The sequence below is a fragment of the Stegastes partitus genome, unplaced genomic scaffold, assembly GCF_000690725.1.
Source record: "Stegastes partitus isolate 25-593 unplaced genomic scaffold, Stegastes_partitus-1.0.2 Scaffold83, whole genome shotgun sequence".
Lineage (NCBI taxonomy): Eukaryota > Metazoa > Chordata > Actinopteri > Pomacentridae > Stegastes > Stegastes partitus.
Genome location: NW_007577814.1, coordinates 575,069 through 592,557, shown reverse-complemented (window position 1 = coordinate 592,557; position 17,489 = coordinate 575,069). Strand labels below are relative to the sequence as shown.

General features: G+C 41.0%; 2 protein-coding genes across 3 annotated transcripts in view; both read left to right on the top strand.

Annotated features, from left to right (window-relative positions):
* tspeara (thrombospondin-type laminin G domain and EAR repeats a) lies at positions 1–8,516 on the top strand. The gene is made up of 13 exons (XM_008276918.1): positions 1–85; positions 1,322–1,545; positions 1,986–2,344; positions 2,805–2,895; positions 2,991–3,147; positions 3,240–3,371; positions 3,463–3,533; positions 3,933–4,094; positions 4,178–4,379; positions 4,481–4,713; positions 7,231–7,409; positions 7,512–7,613; positions 7,856–8,516. Exons 1-13 carry the CDS (start codon positions 1–3, stop codon positions 8,007–8,009), a joined length of 2,151 nt encoding a protein of 716 aa, XP_008275140.1. The 3' UTR covers positions 8,010–8,516.
* Positions 8,517–9,745: 1,229 nt separating this feature from the next.
* usp40 (ubiquitin specific peptidase 40) overlaps positions 9,746–17,489 on the top strand; it is a 14,734-nt gene continuing 6,990 nt past the window's right edge. Inside the window, exons 1-21 of one of the 2 annotated variants that reach the window (XM_008276917.1) lie at positions 9,746–10,457; positions 10,548–10,615; positions 10,700–10,813; positions 11,546–11,710; positions 11,927–12,073; positions 12,305–12,448; positions 12,611–12,739; positions 12,949–13,065; positions 13,185–13,292; positions 13,407–13,607; positions 13,768–13,906; positions 14,147–14,228; positions 14,444–14,615; positions 14,702–14,786; positions 14,898–14,968; positions 15,091–15,500; positions 15,584–15,734; positions 15,863–15,923; positions 16,844–16,897; positions 17,125–17,213; positions 17,392–17,478. In XM_008276917.1, the coding sequence (XP_008275139.1) occupies positions 10,262–10,457; positions 10,548–10,615; positions 10,700–10,813; positions 11,546–11,710; positions 11,927–12,073; positions 12,305–12,448; positions 12,611–12,739; positions 12,949–13,065; positions 13,185–13,292; positions 13,407–13,607; positions 13,768–13,906; positions 14,147–14,228; positions 14,444–14,615; positions 14,702–14,786; positions 14,898–14,968; positions 15,091–15,500; positions 15,584–15,734; positions 15,863–15,923; positions 16,844–16,897; positions 17,125–17,213; positions 17,392–17,478 (2,790 nt within the window). In that variant the 5' untranslated portion in view covers positions 9,746–10,261. Of the gene's footprint in view, positions 10,458–10,547; positions 10,616–10,699; positions 10,814–11,545; positions 11,711–11,926; positions 12,074–12,304; positions 12,449–12,610; positions 12,740–12,948; positions 13,066–13,184; positions 13,293–13,406; positions 13,608–13,764; positions 13,907–14,146; positions 14,229–14,443; positions 14,616–14,701; positions 14,787–14,897; positions 14,969–15,090; positions 15,501–15,583; positions 15,735–15,862; positions 15,924–16,843; positions 16,898–17,124; positions 17,214–17,391; positions 17,479–17,489 lie in introns of both variants that reach the window. The other variant, XM_008276916.1, reaches the window with a different exon arrangement.

Sequence of the window (17,489 nt, the reverse complement as noted above, 5' to 3'; positions counted from 1 at the left end):
ATGTCCACGCTGATACTAGTGCAGCTTCTTCTCCTGGGGTTAAAGGTCACTGACACCACCAAAGAAACATGGAGACAGTGTGCAGGTATTCTCGCTTTTTATTCCATGTTGTTTATCCCAACCTCAGCTCTATGCTCCATTACCTCAGCTCCGCTCAACACATGTAATATTCAGTTAATGATTATCCAGGGAATGGTTTATGGTTTCATCTAAAACCTGGGAAACCCCTCCAGCTAAAATTCTTTCGTATAATTCCAACTGTCTGCGTCTAGTGCAGTGGGAGTGCTGCTGTGTGTAGATGTGCGTGCCATATTAACTTAAATTAACATCCACAAACAAGTACAGACATTGGATGTGGCTGGGATTCCACAACGATTCTATGCACATCAGAATATCGAGAGGAACAGGGTGAATGTTTGTGTGATGTCTCATCAATTTGTGAGTATTTCTTTTCCATTTGTTTCCCTTTCAAAAGAGTGTATAGAGTTTCTTTTAATTTAACAACGATTCCACCGAACCTCAGAAAGCTCCACCACCACCTCGGGCTATTTCTCGCAAAAGGGTGGGGTAGGGGAGGATTAATTAATTTATGAGTTTATAACCGTGGTTCCCAACCTTTTCAACTTGTGTCTCCTTAAAACAAAGCAATGGTTGCATTTAAAACAATGAGTTCAACATGTGTTCAGATCCTTCACCAACGTAAAAGTACTGATACCGCATTTTAAAAAAGGTCGATGACAAGTTAAAGTCTTGCATTAGAATGTTGCTAAAGTGAAATTATACTTACGTATAATGAGAAAAACGCATTTTAAATGCAACAAAGCAAAATTACTCAATACAGCAGATGGGTTGGGCAACTTATTCTACTAGATGTTATGTGACTCAGGGTATTAATTATCAATATATATGCCAATCTATTTTACATTGGCTGACTAATCTTTCTAGCTTTATTCATATAGACTTTTAGGTAGCTTTATTTATTACAAAGCAACATATTTTCTAACTTATTGTTATGTTTTGTAGTAAAAGTGGAGTAAAAGTATGAAGTAGCAAGAAAATAAAATACTCAAGTAAAGTACAAATGCCTTGTAATTGTTTCATCACAGCCTGAGAGACTTTACTTCTTCCAGTTGTTTAGTTTGACTGCATTTTACAAACATGTAAGCACAAAGCAACTTTGCCATCTCATAAATCATGTCAGGATCCCCTCAGATTCGTTATGCAAATGTATTGGGGGTCCCAGCCTCAGGTTAGGAACCACTGAGTTACAGTGGAGCAAATGAGCATCACTTAAGCCTTTTTATTTGCTTATTGTGCTCAGATTTGGTTCCCCTGGATCTTCTGTCTTTTGTCCTCGAGCGGGACACCTCCAAACTGGCACCGGGGCTGCACATAAAGGAGGTCGCTGGGCAGAGGGGCGTTCACTTCTCCAGCCCTGATTCCTCCATGAGCTTTCCTTCCTCCCAGCTGCTGGTGAACTGTGACCTCTTTCCCAAAGGATTCTCCGTTGTTGTGACATTAAGAGTCGCCCGCAATGCACCCAAGGTGAGCATCTGACAGAAACAAGCAGGTGATTGTTAGAGTGCTATAAAACTCTGTTACAGGTAAAATTATTGCATTAGAAGATTTATTTAAATAAAATAAATGAATTAATACCACTTAAAAATAGTGATTGTGGAATTTGGATTACTGATGTGCAATGTTGCTTACATGTAAACATTTTAATGTTGTATGTGGTTGAAGTGGACTTAATTTGACCTTGTTTTAATATATATTTTGATTTAGTATAATTTACTAAATAACAATGCATTGCAATTGACATAAATACAGTGAACTGAATGGTACAATATTCGCCTTGCCTGAATGAAAGTAATAAAAAGTTGAAACACTCAAAGTACATCAAAACTGTATTTAGGTACCACATTTGAGTGAGTGTACTTTCCATGACTGGCAGTGTGCCCTAATGTGTTTCCTGTTTGTCTCAGAGAAGTGAATACGTTTTTTCCGTGATGGAGCCAAAAAATGTACAGAAAAGAGCCGTGGAGAAGAGGGAAGAGGACGGAGGGGCTTCTTTGGAAAGAAATAAAGAGAAAAGTATCAGTGGAGAAGAGCAACAAAGGGAGAAGAAGCGAATCGGGAGTGATGAGCAACAAGGACGAATCATTCTCGGACTGAAGTTGTCAAAAAAGCGTCTGCACTTTGTTTTCAAAGGTCACGCAGGGGTTATAAAGCACTGGGTGTTTCGAGGCATCCAGCTGGCCGATAACCAGTGGCACACCCTAGTTTTAGCTGTTGGTAGTCATCACGTGAGGCTCACGGTGGACTGCAACTCACCACTGGAAATGTAAGCTTTGTTTTTTGTTTTTTTTTTTGTTGAAAAGATTTTCTCTCTGGCGTCTCCCCTCTTCTCTGTTGTTCACTGGGTGGGTTCGCTGTCTGTCTCCCATCATCCTCTCTTCCTGTTCCCCTGAATTCCCTCGAGGCATAGTAGATCCCTCACCACAATAAAATGGTACAGCTCCAAATCTGCTCACAGCCCGCAGCCATATCATAGTAGCCTGACAGTGTGTGATAGATGTTTTTTAGTGGAAACTCCCTCTGGCGCACAGAAGGGAGGAATATCAACACCCACATAGTACTTAAATATGTAATACTATTCATGTCATGTGTTTTCCTGTCTCTGTCCCAAATGGAGAAAAACAGAGGAGACTACTTTAATTACAAAGAATTTAGTTCGTTTACAGAAGCAAAACAACTTACTTCAGCTATTAGAAATAATTATATGTATCTTTTATGGCAAACAGTGTTCCCTCCGGGCCTTTCCCTTCAGACCTCAACATTCAGGGATCTAGATTCCACATTGGCAGTCGAGGGAGATGGAAAGGCTTGTTTTCAGTAAGTTGTATTTATATATATCAAACTGTAATGATAATACAGAAACACCTCACACTAGCTGATAATGATTATCTCATCTGCTGCCCCATAATCAGGGTTTGCTGCGACAGCTGGTTTTGGTGCCCGGTTCGGACGCCACGCATCAAATCTGCCCCTCCTCTGACCCCCAGCTAGCAGCTCTGTCGGTACCACCACTTCTCTTCGACCTGCCTGTCGTAAGGAGGGAGGGTGATAGACATGTGACTTCCTACGGTAACTTGAACATGCAATTCACTTGAGATTTGATATGATGTAAACAAGAAGCCCGTCCCTCTGATTGCTATGTGTTTGATATGATTTGTCAGAGAATGAAGAGCGAGTGTCAGTGGGGTTGGAGAGGTCGTGCTCTGAGCTGCTACGAGGCCAGCTGTGGTTCAATCCGCTCAAAAAAGGCCTCTACCTCTGCGACGGCACAATGTGGATCACTGTGTTAGAGGGTGAGAATCCGACATCCACTTTCCTGAGCAAGTTTCTGTTCTCCTTAGCGCAACAAGTGACAAAATAATCCTCACCTTTCCATCAACGCAGATCATAAAAGGCTGGACTATGTGTTGGAACACCAGGTGCTCACCACCAGCTCAGAGACACACGATGTAGAGGTATTTATCCGCTTTTGGGTATTTGCTGCGCCTCATACACCTTCTATTTTCACTACACAAAAGAAGATAATTATCTTACTTTTGAGGAATTTGTATTTCTCAAGACCAGAGGTGCCAACCTAAGGGCAGGGACCTCCCATATAGCTACACAAAACTTGTCTTGTGAAATACTTGGTAGTGTAGTTTTACCTCTTTAGGCTTTGAAATATGAAAGGTGATAAGGAGTCACAAAGAGAAACTGCCCCGTGTCAAACAAAAATTTGGCTGGTAATCATTGTTTTACACACAACGCTTACGTTTGTCCTTATTGTTCTCTCTTTTATTTGACATTTCCTACAAGTAAAGCTGATATTTTAATTTTTACCACCTTCTGACAGTTTGGTTTCATCTGTTCACCAGGTGTTCCAGGTACCTGGCATAGGTCTGATGGCTGCTATGGCTCACCGGTCCACATCCTTTGGCTCTGCTGTGTATCTGTGGACCCGCACAGGTTTCCAGCTCTACCAGAACATCAGCACGTATGGAGCACTGGCTTGGAGACATTTCAGCATGGGCAAGAAGGTATGAAACAGACGACTGGTAGAGATCACATTTCCTTCTTAATAGCAGCTCTGAAGCCCCTACGTGTTGCTGTTTTGATGCAGATGTTTCTGGTGGTGTCTAACTCCGGCGGAGGGCCAGACAAGCAATTCAGCAGTGAGTCAGACTACTCTGTGATTTACAAGTGGAGCAAAAGAAGAAAGCAGTTTGTGCATTTCCAGACTCTGCAGACCCACTGTGCTCGAGACTGGGAGGCATTTAGCATCCATCGACATACCTACCTTGCTGTGGCCAATCACAGACAAGGTAAAAATATACATTAAGTGGCATTGCATGGCATGGCATCTGCAAAACTACATAATACTAAACTACTGTGTTGCGCTCTCTCTTACTGGTTTGTCTTTCAGGAAACAATAATCACACCATCAACAGTGTGATATACAAGTGGAACGGATTAACAAAGTCTTTTGAGGTTCACCAGTTGCTGCGGACTTCAGGGGCCTACGACTGGGAGTTCTTCACTGTTGGACCATACCATTTCCTGGTGGTTGCAAATGCTTTTGATGGAGTGACCACTTCTGTAGACTCTGTTATCTATGTTTGGATCAATGGAAGCTTCCAGGTGTTCCAGACAATTAAGGTTTGTAATAAAATGAGATTTATAAATGGCCTAGAGAAGCTGCTATATTAAGACCAGGAAGACTTTCACATCACTCCCTTCATTCAGTTTCAAAAACAGCAGTTTGCAATACACCACAGCTCTGGAGGCTGCGTGAACATGGGTGAAAATTAGACTTAATTGCACTTTAAGGTATCGTTTTGATGCATGATTTCCATACCATTCATCTTCTCTCCAGCTGGGCTTTGATTTCCTCTGATGAGATCTGTATCTCTGAAATGATTATGAAAAACTATCTTGTCTGTACACAGAGAATGGAGGGAATACAAACGGGGAAAAGATAAAAGGCTCATGGGAGAGAGATGAGGGAGCGAGGAACAGGCTTGTCCACGCATTTAAGGCAGAGGCCAAAAATAGACTGTGTGGTTTGCCATGATTTGCTTGAGCGATAACATTGCTTTGACATGTAACTGATAACAAATCGTATATTTGAATCTGGCAACATTTGATGTGAGAGTGTTGACACATTGATAGTCACGTGAGAAAACCTGAGGAGGTGTGTGATTTAGGGAAACTCCACAGATGGATGTGAGGGTTCTAAAGAACACCTTGGGGGCTAGTGGAAATTAATAACCTGAAATCATACAGAAAGGGTGAAAATACATATTTTGACATGTTTTTAGCTATTCTAACTGTCTGGGATTATTAATATCAGATATCATACAGACATTTGTGGTCTCCAGAGGATGACACCTACTGACTTTCCTTCTACTGCCACTATGGAGTTGACACGTTGACATGTCTCGGCAACTTTTGGACAGATTATCATGAACTTTTGAAAGTAACTTTGGTGACCCATTGACCCAAGCACCAGTCTCAGTAAAAATACTTCACTTCTTGATTGCTGCAAAGTAGAGATATTAGAGAGTTCCCAGATTTTGTACCCAAATGAATGATGACACCCTGACTTTTCATCAAGAACCGTCAAAGTTAATAAAACCAAAACTTTTCCCACATCCTCAGCTACAGACAAGTGAAAGGAAAAACCAACGTAACGTATTTTAATAAGGTGTTGAGTCACCACATACCACCAGAACAGCTTCGTACGGTGACTGTGAAGGCCGTAACACATGATTCACATCATTTTCTGACTCGAATTGTTTAGTGACCCCTGTGCCCTACGGACATTGCCGTTCTAGAGGAGTCCACTCCCTTCAGGATAGAACTATTTCATCATAGGAAAACAGTGATCACTCAGAACAACTCAGGACTGATTTGCAGTGACACTTTCCTCTAAGGGGACAAGTAGACCCAAACCATGCCAACACGTTGCCCCCAACCACATGACAGAGCCACTGGATCCCGTCATTGTCGGGGGTCAAGCACTCATGCTTTTCTTACTGTCTGTATGAGTTACTTACTTTTTAAAGTTCTAACCAGCATACTAAATGAAGATGGTTCCCGTGGACTATGCATCGTTGATATGAGCATGTTAGTATGTACTTTTAAGTGTTAACTATCCTAAGCAGAGCCGTACAGAGCTGCAAATCGGGCTGTAGACATTTAGGGTTGGGTAGTTTTATCTAATTACATGCAATCGGGATTATGAAATGACATTACAGAAAATAAGTATAGATAATCAGCCCTAATTACATTTTTAAAAAATGTGCAATTAGCTTATTGTTGCATTGTCAAAGCTTACTTGATTACAGGAGGACTTTGCTCTTGTTACGCAAATGGAACACTTACAAAATCCATGTTTCATTTTCTATGTGAATGACAGGAAATAAAAGCTAAATAAAATAATAAAATTTAAAAAAAATCATTAAAAAACAAATGTTATTTAAATCACCATTAATAAAACCGCCAACCACATTAGAAAATAGCAATGTTGCCTTTGATTTAAAAAAAACACAACAACAAAGGTTAGTGGTTTCCTCCATTTATTTCATAAATGGTGCCTATTTTTGATGTTTGAGTTTGCAGTAATCCAAAAGTAATAAAAAAGTATTCAGATTACATTTTTCTTATGTATAGGATTACATTAGCAATTACAACAATGACCAGGTAATTTGTATTCAGTAACAAATATTATATTTCAGTAGTAATCTGATACAACCTGGGCGGCTGTGGCTCAGGTGGTAGAGTGGTTGTCTTCTGATTGTAAGGTTGGCGGTTCGATCAATGCCCCCTCCACAGCCCAAGTGTCCTTGGGCAAGACACTGAACCTGAAGTTGCTCCCAATGGCAGGCAGCACCTTGCATGGCAGCTCTGTCACCATTGGTGTGTGAATGGGTGAATGAGAAAACAGTGTAAAGCGCTTTGAGTAGAAAAGCGCTGTATGTGCAGTCCATTTACCATTTAACCGTGTTTACCTGATAATGTAAAACAGGTCTTTACCATTCCCATCTTTTGTATCATGTTCACACCTGTTCACACCTCCGCCACACTCAGTATGCCACACATTTTCCCTTAAGGTATAAAGTATTTGAATAATTAATTGATTGACTGATGGTTTGCTCCTGTCTCTAAATGCAGACATTCTGCGCTACAGACTGGGAAATGTTCCAGATTGGCAGCAGGGTCTTCTTGGTGGTTGCTAATGGACACAGACTCCATGGTAATGGACCAAGTCAGTACACCATCAACTCCACCATCTACGAACTGGACATTAGTGGGCAATTGTTCGTCCGCTTCCAGGACATTGTCACCTACAGGTATAGATGCGTGTACACACAGAGACCACAGGAACATTCTCTATGTAATACTGCATTTGCAGCCATTTCATCACCCTCACATACCTTTCTCTTTCTCTCCAGTGCAGTGGATTGGGAGTTCTTCAGCCTCGGGGAGGAATATTTTCTGGTGGTTGCTAACTCCTTTAACGGAGAATCCTACTCTCTCAACAGCATTCTTTACAGGTATTCAACTTGTCAACAGCATCCCTCCCAGTGTCATATAATTCATCCATCCTGATTGCCTTGTGCTATCTGTCATGAAACCATCCCATAGAAACACACTTACGCTGTTGTAATGTAGATTTATTTCCTTACCGTGACCCAGACTACTAAAAGCACACCAGAACTTTTGATATGTGAGGATTCCCAAAGGCCTTAAACCATTGATAAAGCGGATGCTTTTTCTGTGTTTTTTTCCCCCCCAGGTGGCAGGGATATGAAGGATTTGTTCCTATTCATTGGCTCCCCACAATTGGGTGCAGTGACTGGGAGTTTTTCAGCTCTAAAGGAGAATCATATCTGATCTACTCTAGTGCCAAAGCACCTCTCTCAAAAGTGTTCATGCTTAAAACCTACTAGACAAAAAAAGTGTGTATGTGACTTTGTGTGCCTAATTGTAAGTGTGTTCCTGTGTGCATTTTTTTGTTGTTTTTTTTTTGCAACTTGCAGTGTGGAAAAGGTTTTAAAGCCATCATGTAGCGAGAAATTTACAAAAGTGTAAATTAACAGAAAAACAGAATATTGAAAAGAAAATATTATTAAAACATTGGCTACTTGGAAATGTCCTAGAGGTTTTGACTGGAGGGATTTGGCACAGGAACTTGCCATGCAGTGCTATTTTAACAACTGATGTACCTCACTTGAACACAAATGTGATGTAGACAAACAGAATATGTCTATTTGTGTGAATGAAAACAACTCTAGCCTCCGTAGATTCTTCTGTAAGAACATTTAATACTGAATATTTAAAATTTTGTTTGCTAACTGGAATGTGTGTTCTCATAGAAAATAGGACTGATTGTTACACTTTGCCTCTGACTGCATGAGTTATATATAAAAAGGGAGAGTAAATTATTGAAATTTAAATAAACTATACTTAATATTGTGGCATCTGACTATTATATGAACACAACTGAACATCAATAACAAAACCAACAATCTGTTTGGGTAAAAATACCATAACAGCCTCCTTCACAAACATCAGCTCTAAAACAGTAACAATTCAACCATTTTTCCTGCAGGAGGGTGGCACAGCAGACCTACGCACTGGGAGTGTAGCGAATAATTACAACTACATATTCTTTCCCAATGAATAAACACCCACGCCACCACAAGTACCACAGGAATACTTTAATGATATCACCACAGGTGAATTTGCGCTCTACCAGCCACTCTTCCAACAACAGGAGGCCAACAACAGCCGGCAGCACTAAAGAAAATACTTGGCAGGGTATCTGTATGACCTACAAAGTAGTTGAAGTAGAACAATGTAAAGCAAATAAAATGAGCACTCTGTCCATGAAATCAACACAATGCATAATACAATACAATACAATACAATACAATACAAAATTCTAATCTCAGTTATCACTGCTAAAGACATAGTTTAATGTCATCAAAATATTCTCATACCTTGCTGCTGCTACTATTTCTAAGCTTTCATGCCCCTTTATTTAATTACTGGCAGATCCACATTTTGCTTTTCACTCTACACAAATTTCACAAATGCAATACAGCAAGGTGACTTTCCATTACCCCGACAATCAAAATAACACTAATTTGAACACAGAGTTTGATTGGTTCACTCTTATCAGGTGAGGTGATCTCGCCTTGTCTGTCAAAATTGTCCCTCTGTCCCAGTGTTCCCTTACGGCAGTTTGTTTTTATGCAAGACATTATGCATTGTTTATTTATTATCCTTCAGCTTTGCTCATGTAGTCTTTGATTTATATAGAATCTTGTTCACATGACCTGGGCACAAAATTAAAAATCTGTACAAAAACTTACATTCATAAGAAATGCTAGTTTCTAAAAGACTACAATTCCCATGATGCTTCTATAACATTAGGGAATAGACTTGCCGGAAATGTAGTTTTTAGGGAAAAAAACGTGTTTCCGTAAGGACTATGTGGGTATAAAACGTATTTGTTTAGCTACTTCATAAAGTGACAGCACATTACAGAAACTGCACTGGCCAAGTTATGAAAACACCTTTAGTTACTTTCATTTTCAGTTTGTACTTCGCCAACGTATGCTACTACAAGTACCACAATGCACCACTGCATTTTCTCCCAGGAAGAAACATGGCTGCCCACTGTTCAGCGATGGTATTTTTATTTACGTTTCGTTTGTTTTCTGTTTTAAGACAGACAGAGGAAGAAAGAGCCTGTGTCCGAGGACATTTCGAGTAGCTGTTCAGTTTTGTAAACTGGTGGAGTTTCGGTACAGAGGCGGTATTTCGACAGTCGTTCAGACACCGACCGATAACAGTCAGATTTTTTTTGGATTTTCGCTGAGCTGTCAAGCTGCTCGTCTGTGTCGGGCTGCAATTGATTTGCCTTTGTTAGCGTGCTAAGCTAGCCAAAACTACATAACTGCGAGTCCAACGCGTACACAGCCGGTACTAGTCGCGATGTTTAGCCCCGTGAATTCTTCTTATTTCAGAGTCAGCCCGGCCATTGTCAACAGAGAACTCGGCAAGACCAAGATGAGATAGCAAGAGGGCACATCGGAGTGCTAACACACGATTTACTGCGAGGCGGAATCCTAGCAAAACCGAGAGAAAACGGAGTAAATACAATATAAGAAAAAAACAATAACACGCACACAGCATGTTTGGGAATCTTTTTGAGGAAGAGGAGGAGGACGGTTTCTCTTCCACTTCCTCTAAGGGAAGAGCAGCAAAGGGGGGAGATGAGCCACCTCCACCTCGAGGAAGAAGCAATCTGTGCGGCATCAAGAACCAGGGAGGGACCTGCTACCTCAACTCTCTGCTCCAGACCCTGCTGTTCACCCCCGAGTTCAGAGGTAGGGACAGGTGGACATCAGTGCAACACATAACCTCACAATCCTCTTATTCTGTTTACTTAACCATAGTTTGGTGTGTGTGTTTTGTAGAGGAGCTGTTCAGTTTGGGGGCAGATGAATTAGGATGTCTGGAGGACAAAGACAAACCAGAGGCTAAAGTAAGTGTTGCGAGGTGACTGCAGGTGTAATTGCCCATGTGTCTTTGTGAGGTGTAATGAGGTTTCTTCCTTCCTTCTCCTCAGGTCAGAGTGATCCCACTGGAGCTTCAGAGACTGTTTGCCCGTCTGTTGCTGGTGGACCAGCAGAGCGCCTCCACCGCTGGTCTCACTGACAGCTTTGGCTGGAACAGCAGTGAGGTCTGTGTCCATTATCTGTGACAGCGGGAAGGAGAAAGAGTCTCAAGTTGCACTTCTCATTTCAGTCATTGATTTTCTTTCCAGTAATGCCAGGAAATGCAGTCTAAAGTTAACAAAACTGTGTTTCCAAATTACTATATAGTACCCTGGCCGGCTATGTGATTGGAATTCCTTTTAGTCTGGAGGCGGTCAGGCTGCAGTCATGCAAATTTAATACATTAAGAAGGAGAACAGAATAAAAGCAGACGTAGAAGTCGCCACAAGCCATATGAACCACATGTTTCAGGTCAGAGTTGTACATTTAAGTAAAGAATGACAGATTGTGCCCTATCTTAATGTATGCTAGTTTTATTGACAGTTTATTGTGTTCCTGGTTAGGTCAGGGGTAAAGACAAAGACTTAATTGCGCTTTTATCCCAACGTGCATTTATTTGTCAAAGAAAATCAGGAAGCTTTTCACAACTGAAAAAAATAGCAAATGTTGTCTGTGAACAGTATTAAAAAACAGAAATTAAATTTTCAGTCTGCTGAGAGCTTTTTCAGTGAGGTTTGATTATGTTCATCTGTGTATGTTTTTGTTTTCTGTATACATGAGTGAAATACACTGATTTCTTCTCTGTAAATACGACAACATTTTAGAATGAAAAATGTAATTTAGGATGTGCATAGTATGAAACTGGGACATAGCTTCAGTCTCTAAATTGTTCCTTTTTTTGGTGTTTCTTTTTTAAGGGGACAAATCAGCATGATGTGCAGGAGCTTAACAGGATTCTGTTCAGTGCCTTGGAGCACTCTCTTGTGGGCACCAGCGGCAGTACATTTATTCATCGGCTCTACCATGGGACCACTGTCAACAGCATTGTCTGCAAGGATTGCGGAAATGTCAGCCAGAGACAGGTGTGCCTCTGTGTGAACTCTCCACAGGCCTTAGTGACCTGCTACCTTGTTCAAAACTGTGTTCTGTCCAAATGTACATGCGTGTTTGTCTTAAGCCAAACTAGATTTAGATGTTTGACAATGAAAAAAAAAAACGCCTTGCAGCAGAATAAATCTCCCTACTAAATGTTAGGATTGAGGTTATTAATTAACTCAGTGCGCTTGTGCCCTTTACAGGAGGACTTCCTTGACCTGACGGTGTGTGTTTGTGGTGTATCCAGCCTGGAAGAGGCTTTGTGGAACATGTTTGTGGAAGAAGAGTTGTTTGAGGGCAATAACCTGTACCGCTGTGCACAGTGTAACAGACTGGTCACTGCTGCCAAGGTCAGTGCCACCTTTCAGAATGAGTTAACACCATAATAAAGCTTTTATTGCAGTAAACTAGAGAACTTTCTCGTTTTCTCTCAGTTTCAGTGTTTGAATGAGCTGTACGTTAAACAGTAGAATAGAAAAGAAAGTACAAAACTAAGCTGGTTTAAAACTTGCACTTGCAAAAATAGAAAACCATCTAATGTTGTTTCTTACCTCTCTTTATTTTGCTTTGCTGTTATTCAGTCTGCCAAGCTGAGGAAGCTGCCTCCATTCATGACTATGTCTTTGCTGAGATTCAGCTTTGACTTTGCCAAATTTGAGCGATACAAGGAGACGGGTCGCTACAGCTTCCCCCTCACCATCAACCTACGACCATTTTGTGAACAGGTACTCGAGAGTTTTTAACTGAACTTCTGCTAGTAGATTACTAATAACATGAACTTTCTCAACCGTTTTAATTTTATTTGTGTGGATACCAGGCTTATGGCATCCAAAAAGTCTGTGTTTCAGTCATTTGTATGTTGATAATTTTGTTTTTCTGTCTGATAGACTGATGGTGAGGACTCTGATTACACCTATGAGCTGTTCTCTGTGATTATCCATAAGGGCGGCTGCTATGGTGGCCATTACCATGCTTACATCAGGGACATTGATGAGCTCGGCCAATGGGAGCCACCGGTGAGAGAAAGACCAAAAGAACAAACAAGAGGAACAAAAACCTTTGATGTAAAATTAGGAAGCCATGAGTTACCTTTCCTGTTTTTTGTAACATAATACACGCTGGCATTTTTTTCTGTGTGCATTACTATCAGCAAATATCTATCAAACTCTGGAAGCATTTAAATGTGCGCATTTGGGAACACAGGAGCTCTGTTTCTCGTTGTCAGGAGGAGGACTGCAAACCCAAAACTCAGAAGAAAGTCAAAGAGGAGGTCAAGGAAGTGTGTGAGCCAAAACTTCAAGAAGATGACCCTTTGTCTGTCCTCACTGCTGTTATTGCCCAGGTACAGCAAGAGCATTTCTGCCTTTGTCTGAGTTATGTCTGTTTCGTTCATGTTTTCTTTCTGGACACCGAATTAGCCAGGAGTCGTGAATAAAATGCTGTTTTGTTGCTGTCCTCTAGGAGTCCTCAAAGAGTGTCCTGTTGGACCAGCTAGGCCAAAAACTAATGGATAAAATTGGTTCATCCTGGAGCAAAAAGTTCAGAAAACACTATGGCCCCATTGGCAAGGTATCACTGGTTTCTGTGGTGATGATCAGCAGTGTTTATTTGGTCTTTTCATTGTTTCTTGTTCCTCTATATAAACCTGGGTTTCTGTGCTTTGATTTTTTTTTTCGGATATAGTTCCTACAGTCCCACAATGAAGTTTTCCTGTTGGTGTCCAATGGCACTCGGGTGGCACTGAAGACAAACCCGCCAAGCCCAGTGACCGAGCCCCCCGGCCCAGCAGAGCCGACCACTAACTCTGATCCTTCAGCAGCTCCAGAATCAGGAGGTTCTGAACCACAGCTGGGACCAAATCAGAAGCCAGAATCGAAACCAGAGGTATGACAACAATAGCCTGTAATAGTGAGTTTAAAGTGCATTCATCTAGTGTAAAGCCTTTTGAAGCCTTGATAGTTTTAATTTTAATCTCTATTCTTTATGGACATCTTGTGATTGCTTTGATGCCTGTTTTCTCACAGTGTGTCTTCCTGTCTAGCAGCAGGGTAGCCACTGGTTTGACCTGAACGACTCCGCTGTGACCTCCATCAGGGAGTCGGACATAGAGAAGCAGTTCCAGGGCAAAGAGAGCGCCTACATGCTGTTCTACAGAAAAACACAGCTGCACAGGCCCAGAGAAGGTAATGAACAGCATGTTTTGTGTTTGTAAGGGAAAGATTATGTCTGCCTTGTTTGACTGGAGGAAGAAATGGAGGAGAGATAAATAACAGAAACGGGAAAAAATAAGAGTAGTGGGTTCTTGTCAAAGTACACAAGGTGATCATTTGTTTAATTTTGATAACTCGTTCATAGTTGTGTATTAACTAAATTGAAGATGAAGTTATTAGATGACTTGCATGTTTTGTTTTTGTTTTTTCCAGCTCTGAATAATCCCCAATATAAGATTCCTTCCCACCTCATCCAGATGGCTCAGGAGGAAAACATCAAACTGCAGCAGATGCGGTAAAGAAATAAACACACACATTTACAGTTCTCACTATTATCACTACACTTAAAGCTTCGTAGTAGGTTCCCACTCTCAGTTGTGTCAATTCATTTGCATCTTCAATTTCTAAATTCATACAACACGTATGAATACAACAACAAAAGAAAAAGGTGTGTCAAAATGAGGTTGTTGAATTGAAAATTGCTAAGAGTCAACACTGTTTCTGTTACAGTGAGGTGTTTGAGGCCAGTAATAACACAGTGGAGCTGCATCTGCACCTGGCACCCTCCTATAAGTTAGAAAATGGAGCCCTGCAGACAGTCCACAAAGAGTCAAATGGGAGCACGACACTCAGTTTTGACCGTAGGAAGACTGTGGGAGACCTGCGATTAGCCATTTATCAGGTATTGTAATTTAAAAACAACAGCTACTGTGCTTTGATATCCTGAAAGTAACAATAAGAATAATCTGTGTGTTTGCATGCGCTTAGATGCAGGAACTCTGGGAGGGAGACATGGCTCTGACTGTTGCCAAAAGTCTCCCAGCAGGTTTACACCTCTACAACACTCTTACAGGTTAGCCACTTACATTGGGTTTTTTTTAAATGCCTCAGCAGGAGAACAGTAAGAGTCAGCAATGTGTTTGTTTTTGTAACCTCACCCTGCTTTTTAAAAAATTCTTTGCAGATGATAGTGTGTCAGTGTACAGTGCAGGAATCTACACAAACACTGACCTGTTTGTGTGGAATGGCAGAGAGGTGAGGAAAAGCATAATTCAGCACATTTGCTTTGTTGCTCGAATGCCTTACATTCTAGTTAAACACAAGCTTACTGAAGTAATTTCCATCTACATTTTTTTTTTTAAAAATTGTCTTTTCAGGTGTGTGGTGCAACTGTCCAAACTGGAGCTGAGTGGGAGCCAGTCCTGCTGACTGTAGTCCGTCCCTTTTTGGGCGAAGATGTGGAACAAGAGGTGGAGGATGGGGTGGAATGTAAGGAGAGCAAGGGAGATTTTGAAAATGGGGGGCCAGGGCTTAAAAAGGAGGCAAGAGGGTTTGCAGGTGGCTCAACTCTTGGGGAGGTGAAGGAGGCTTTAGGGGAGCCGAAGGAGAGTCTGCTGTGCCAGGAGCATAAGGGAGGAAAGAGAAAAGAGCAAGAGGCAGGAGAGGGTGGAGGAGCAAGTGGATGGAGGGTGTTTCCCCCTGATGACATGCAGCGGACTCTGAAGGAGCTGTCGCTGAAAGATGGAGATGCTCTGTTGGTGTTGGAGCCACAGTCCTTTGACAGCAGGTAACTTCTCTGTGATGCACTTTGTGTATGCCTGGCTTTCTTTGTGTTCGTTTTATGACTGTCTCTTTGTTAACTGTATTAAGCGTGTTCACCCTAAATGGAGATGTCGTCACCGTGACCACACCGTCTGACTGCCGCTGGCTCCAGGTGGAGTTTCGGCCTCAAGTTACAGGAGAGGACGGGGAGAAAGAGGAGGAGAGGAAGAAAATCAAGGTTCCAGCCACAGGAAATATGGTCAGTAGTTTGTTCTGTTGTGTTTGCTCGTTCTGATTGTTTCTCCTTTGTTTTTATCATTTCAATTAAGCAATGCATTGTTTGTTCTAAAACTCATTTAATGTTTGTATGATGCGCCTCTCCCACAGCTGCTGTCTGAGGTGAAACAAAGGGCTGTAGAGGAGCTGCAGCTGCAGGAACAAACCGCAGGCAAGACGCTCAGTGTTGCATATAACTCCAAAATGCAGACGTACACAAGTATATTGAAGTTTGTTAAACTAATCCAATATATGCATATTAAGTTGGTGTTTTTTAATGCTTTTGCATTTATGTCCTTGCAGTTAACAAGTGAATATAATTAGATGCATACAAAAAAATGTAATGTCATTGAGACATTCATTAATTTTGAAACATTAAGTTGAATTATTATTCATGATAAAGTTTTAATCACTTCCTATTAAACTGACAGTCTTCAAACATACGACTGCTCTTCTTCAGGTTTTCATTTGTTATCAATATACTGTATATGTGCTCTGTGGTTTCCTGATTTGTTATATGCAGTCCATTGAAATCCAATATGAATGTTAGATTTGTTCCTTCGTCAATATAGTTGATCAGCAGATTATTTAAAATAGGGGACTGATGTGTTTTTTTTAGGGCTGACACTAATTATTGGTAATCAAGGTGACTGTGTACAAACCTTAGAATACGAACTCTAACTCAAAATTAAAATTATTTTGCCCGTTTATGTTTTACATATGTTTAAAAAGAAAGCTTTTCAACGTTTCTCCTTCAGTCCTTTTCGCGATCAATATGTTAATAGTGCTGTGGGTGGGTCGCTGCTTGCCTACAAATAGAGGTGGCTGTATCAGGGGTAAAGTAGCGCGTTTTTAAATTCATTTGTTTTATGGGGAATCAGTAAAACATGATTATGTTATTTAGAAAAAATGTAAATACCTTGTTTATTAATGAGCCAGGCCAATGATCGGTCTACTCCAATGTGAAAATGTATTCAGGGTTGGCAATGAAATAGCAATTATGAAATCTAATTTTGTCTTTGGATCCTTCCACTTATGTTTTAAAAGTTGATATTCTTTCATTGGTTGTTATTTGTTTCATTTGCTGACCAGGTGCACAGTTCTGTCTGAGGCAGGTCGACTGCACAGGGAAACTCCTTCCTCCAGGTACTGTTTCATTTGTTACCTGGGGGTGATTTTAATGGTGCAGATCACTTAGAGCTGGAAATCCCCCTCATTTTAACAAAATATTTAGATACGCTTTCCCTGACACTGTCCCCTTGTTAAATGTTTAAAAGGTACTCCCCCTGCTTGTAATTTTTCTTTTTATCACCTGTCTTTGAAGTCTTAGAACACATGTATGAGGTGTTGTCTTATCCTGGTTTACCTGACAGTATGTGAGGAGCTGAGTGTTCGAGATGCAGGAGTACGACTCATGACCACACTGACTCTCTGTCCGGGAAATGGCCCCAGGGCATCACAGGTGTGTCTTTTATTTGAAGTCTTCAATAAAGTTTCTTGTATTTGCAGCTGCACCGATGAAAGTTACAGAACCTTTAATTGCATACTACAATTTAAAACAAATCACGACAAATCAAGGCACTATGAGCGTTTAAATTGCTTGGTTGAAGTTAAAAGATTTGTTTTCTGGCTCTCTGCAGCTTTTCTTGCACTTCACTGTGGGTACAGTGCCCTCTGCTGGCATGGAATTGGACATAATTGTAGAGAAGACTTGCACTGTTAAAGAGGTGAGGAAGTA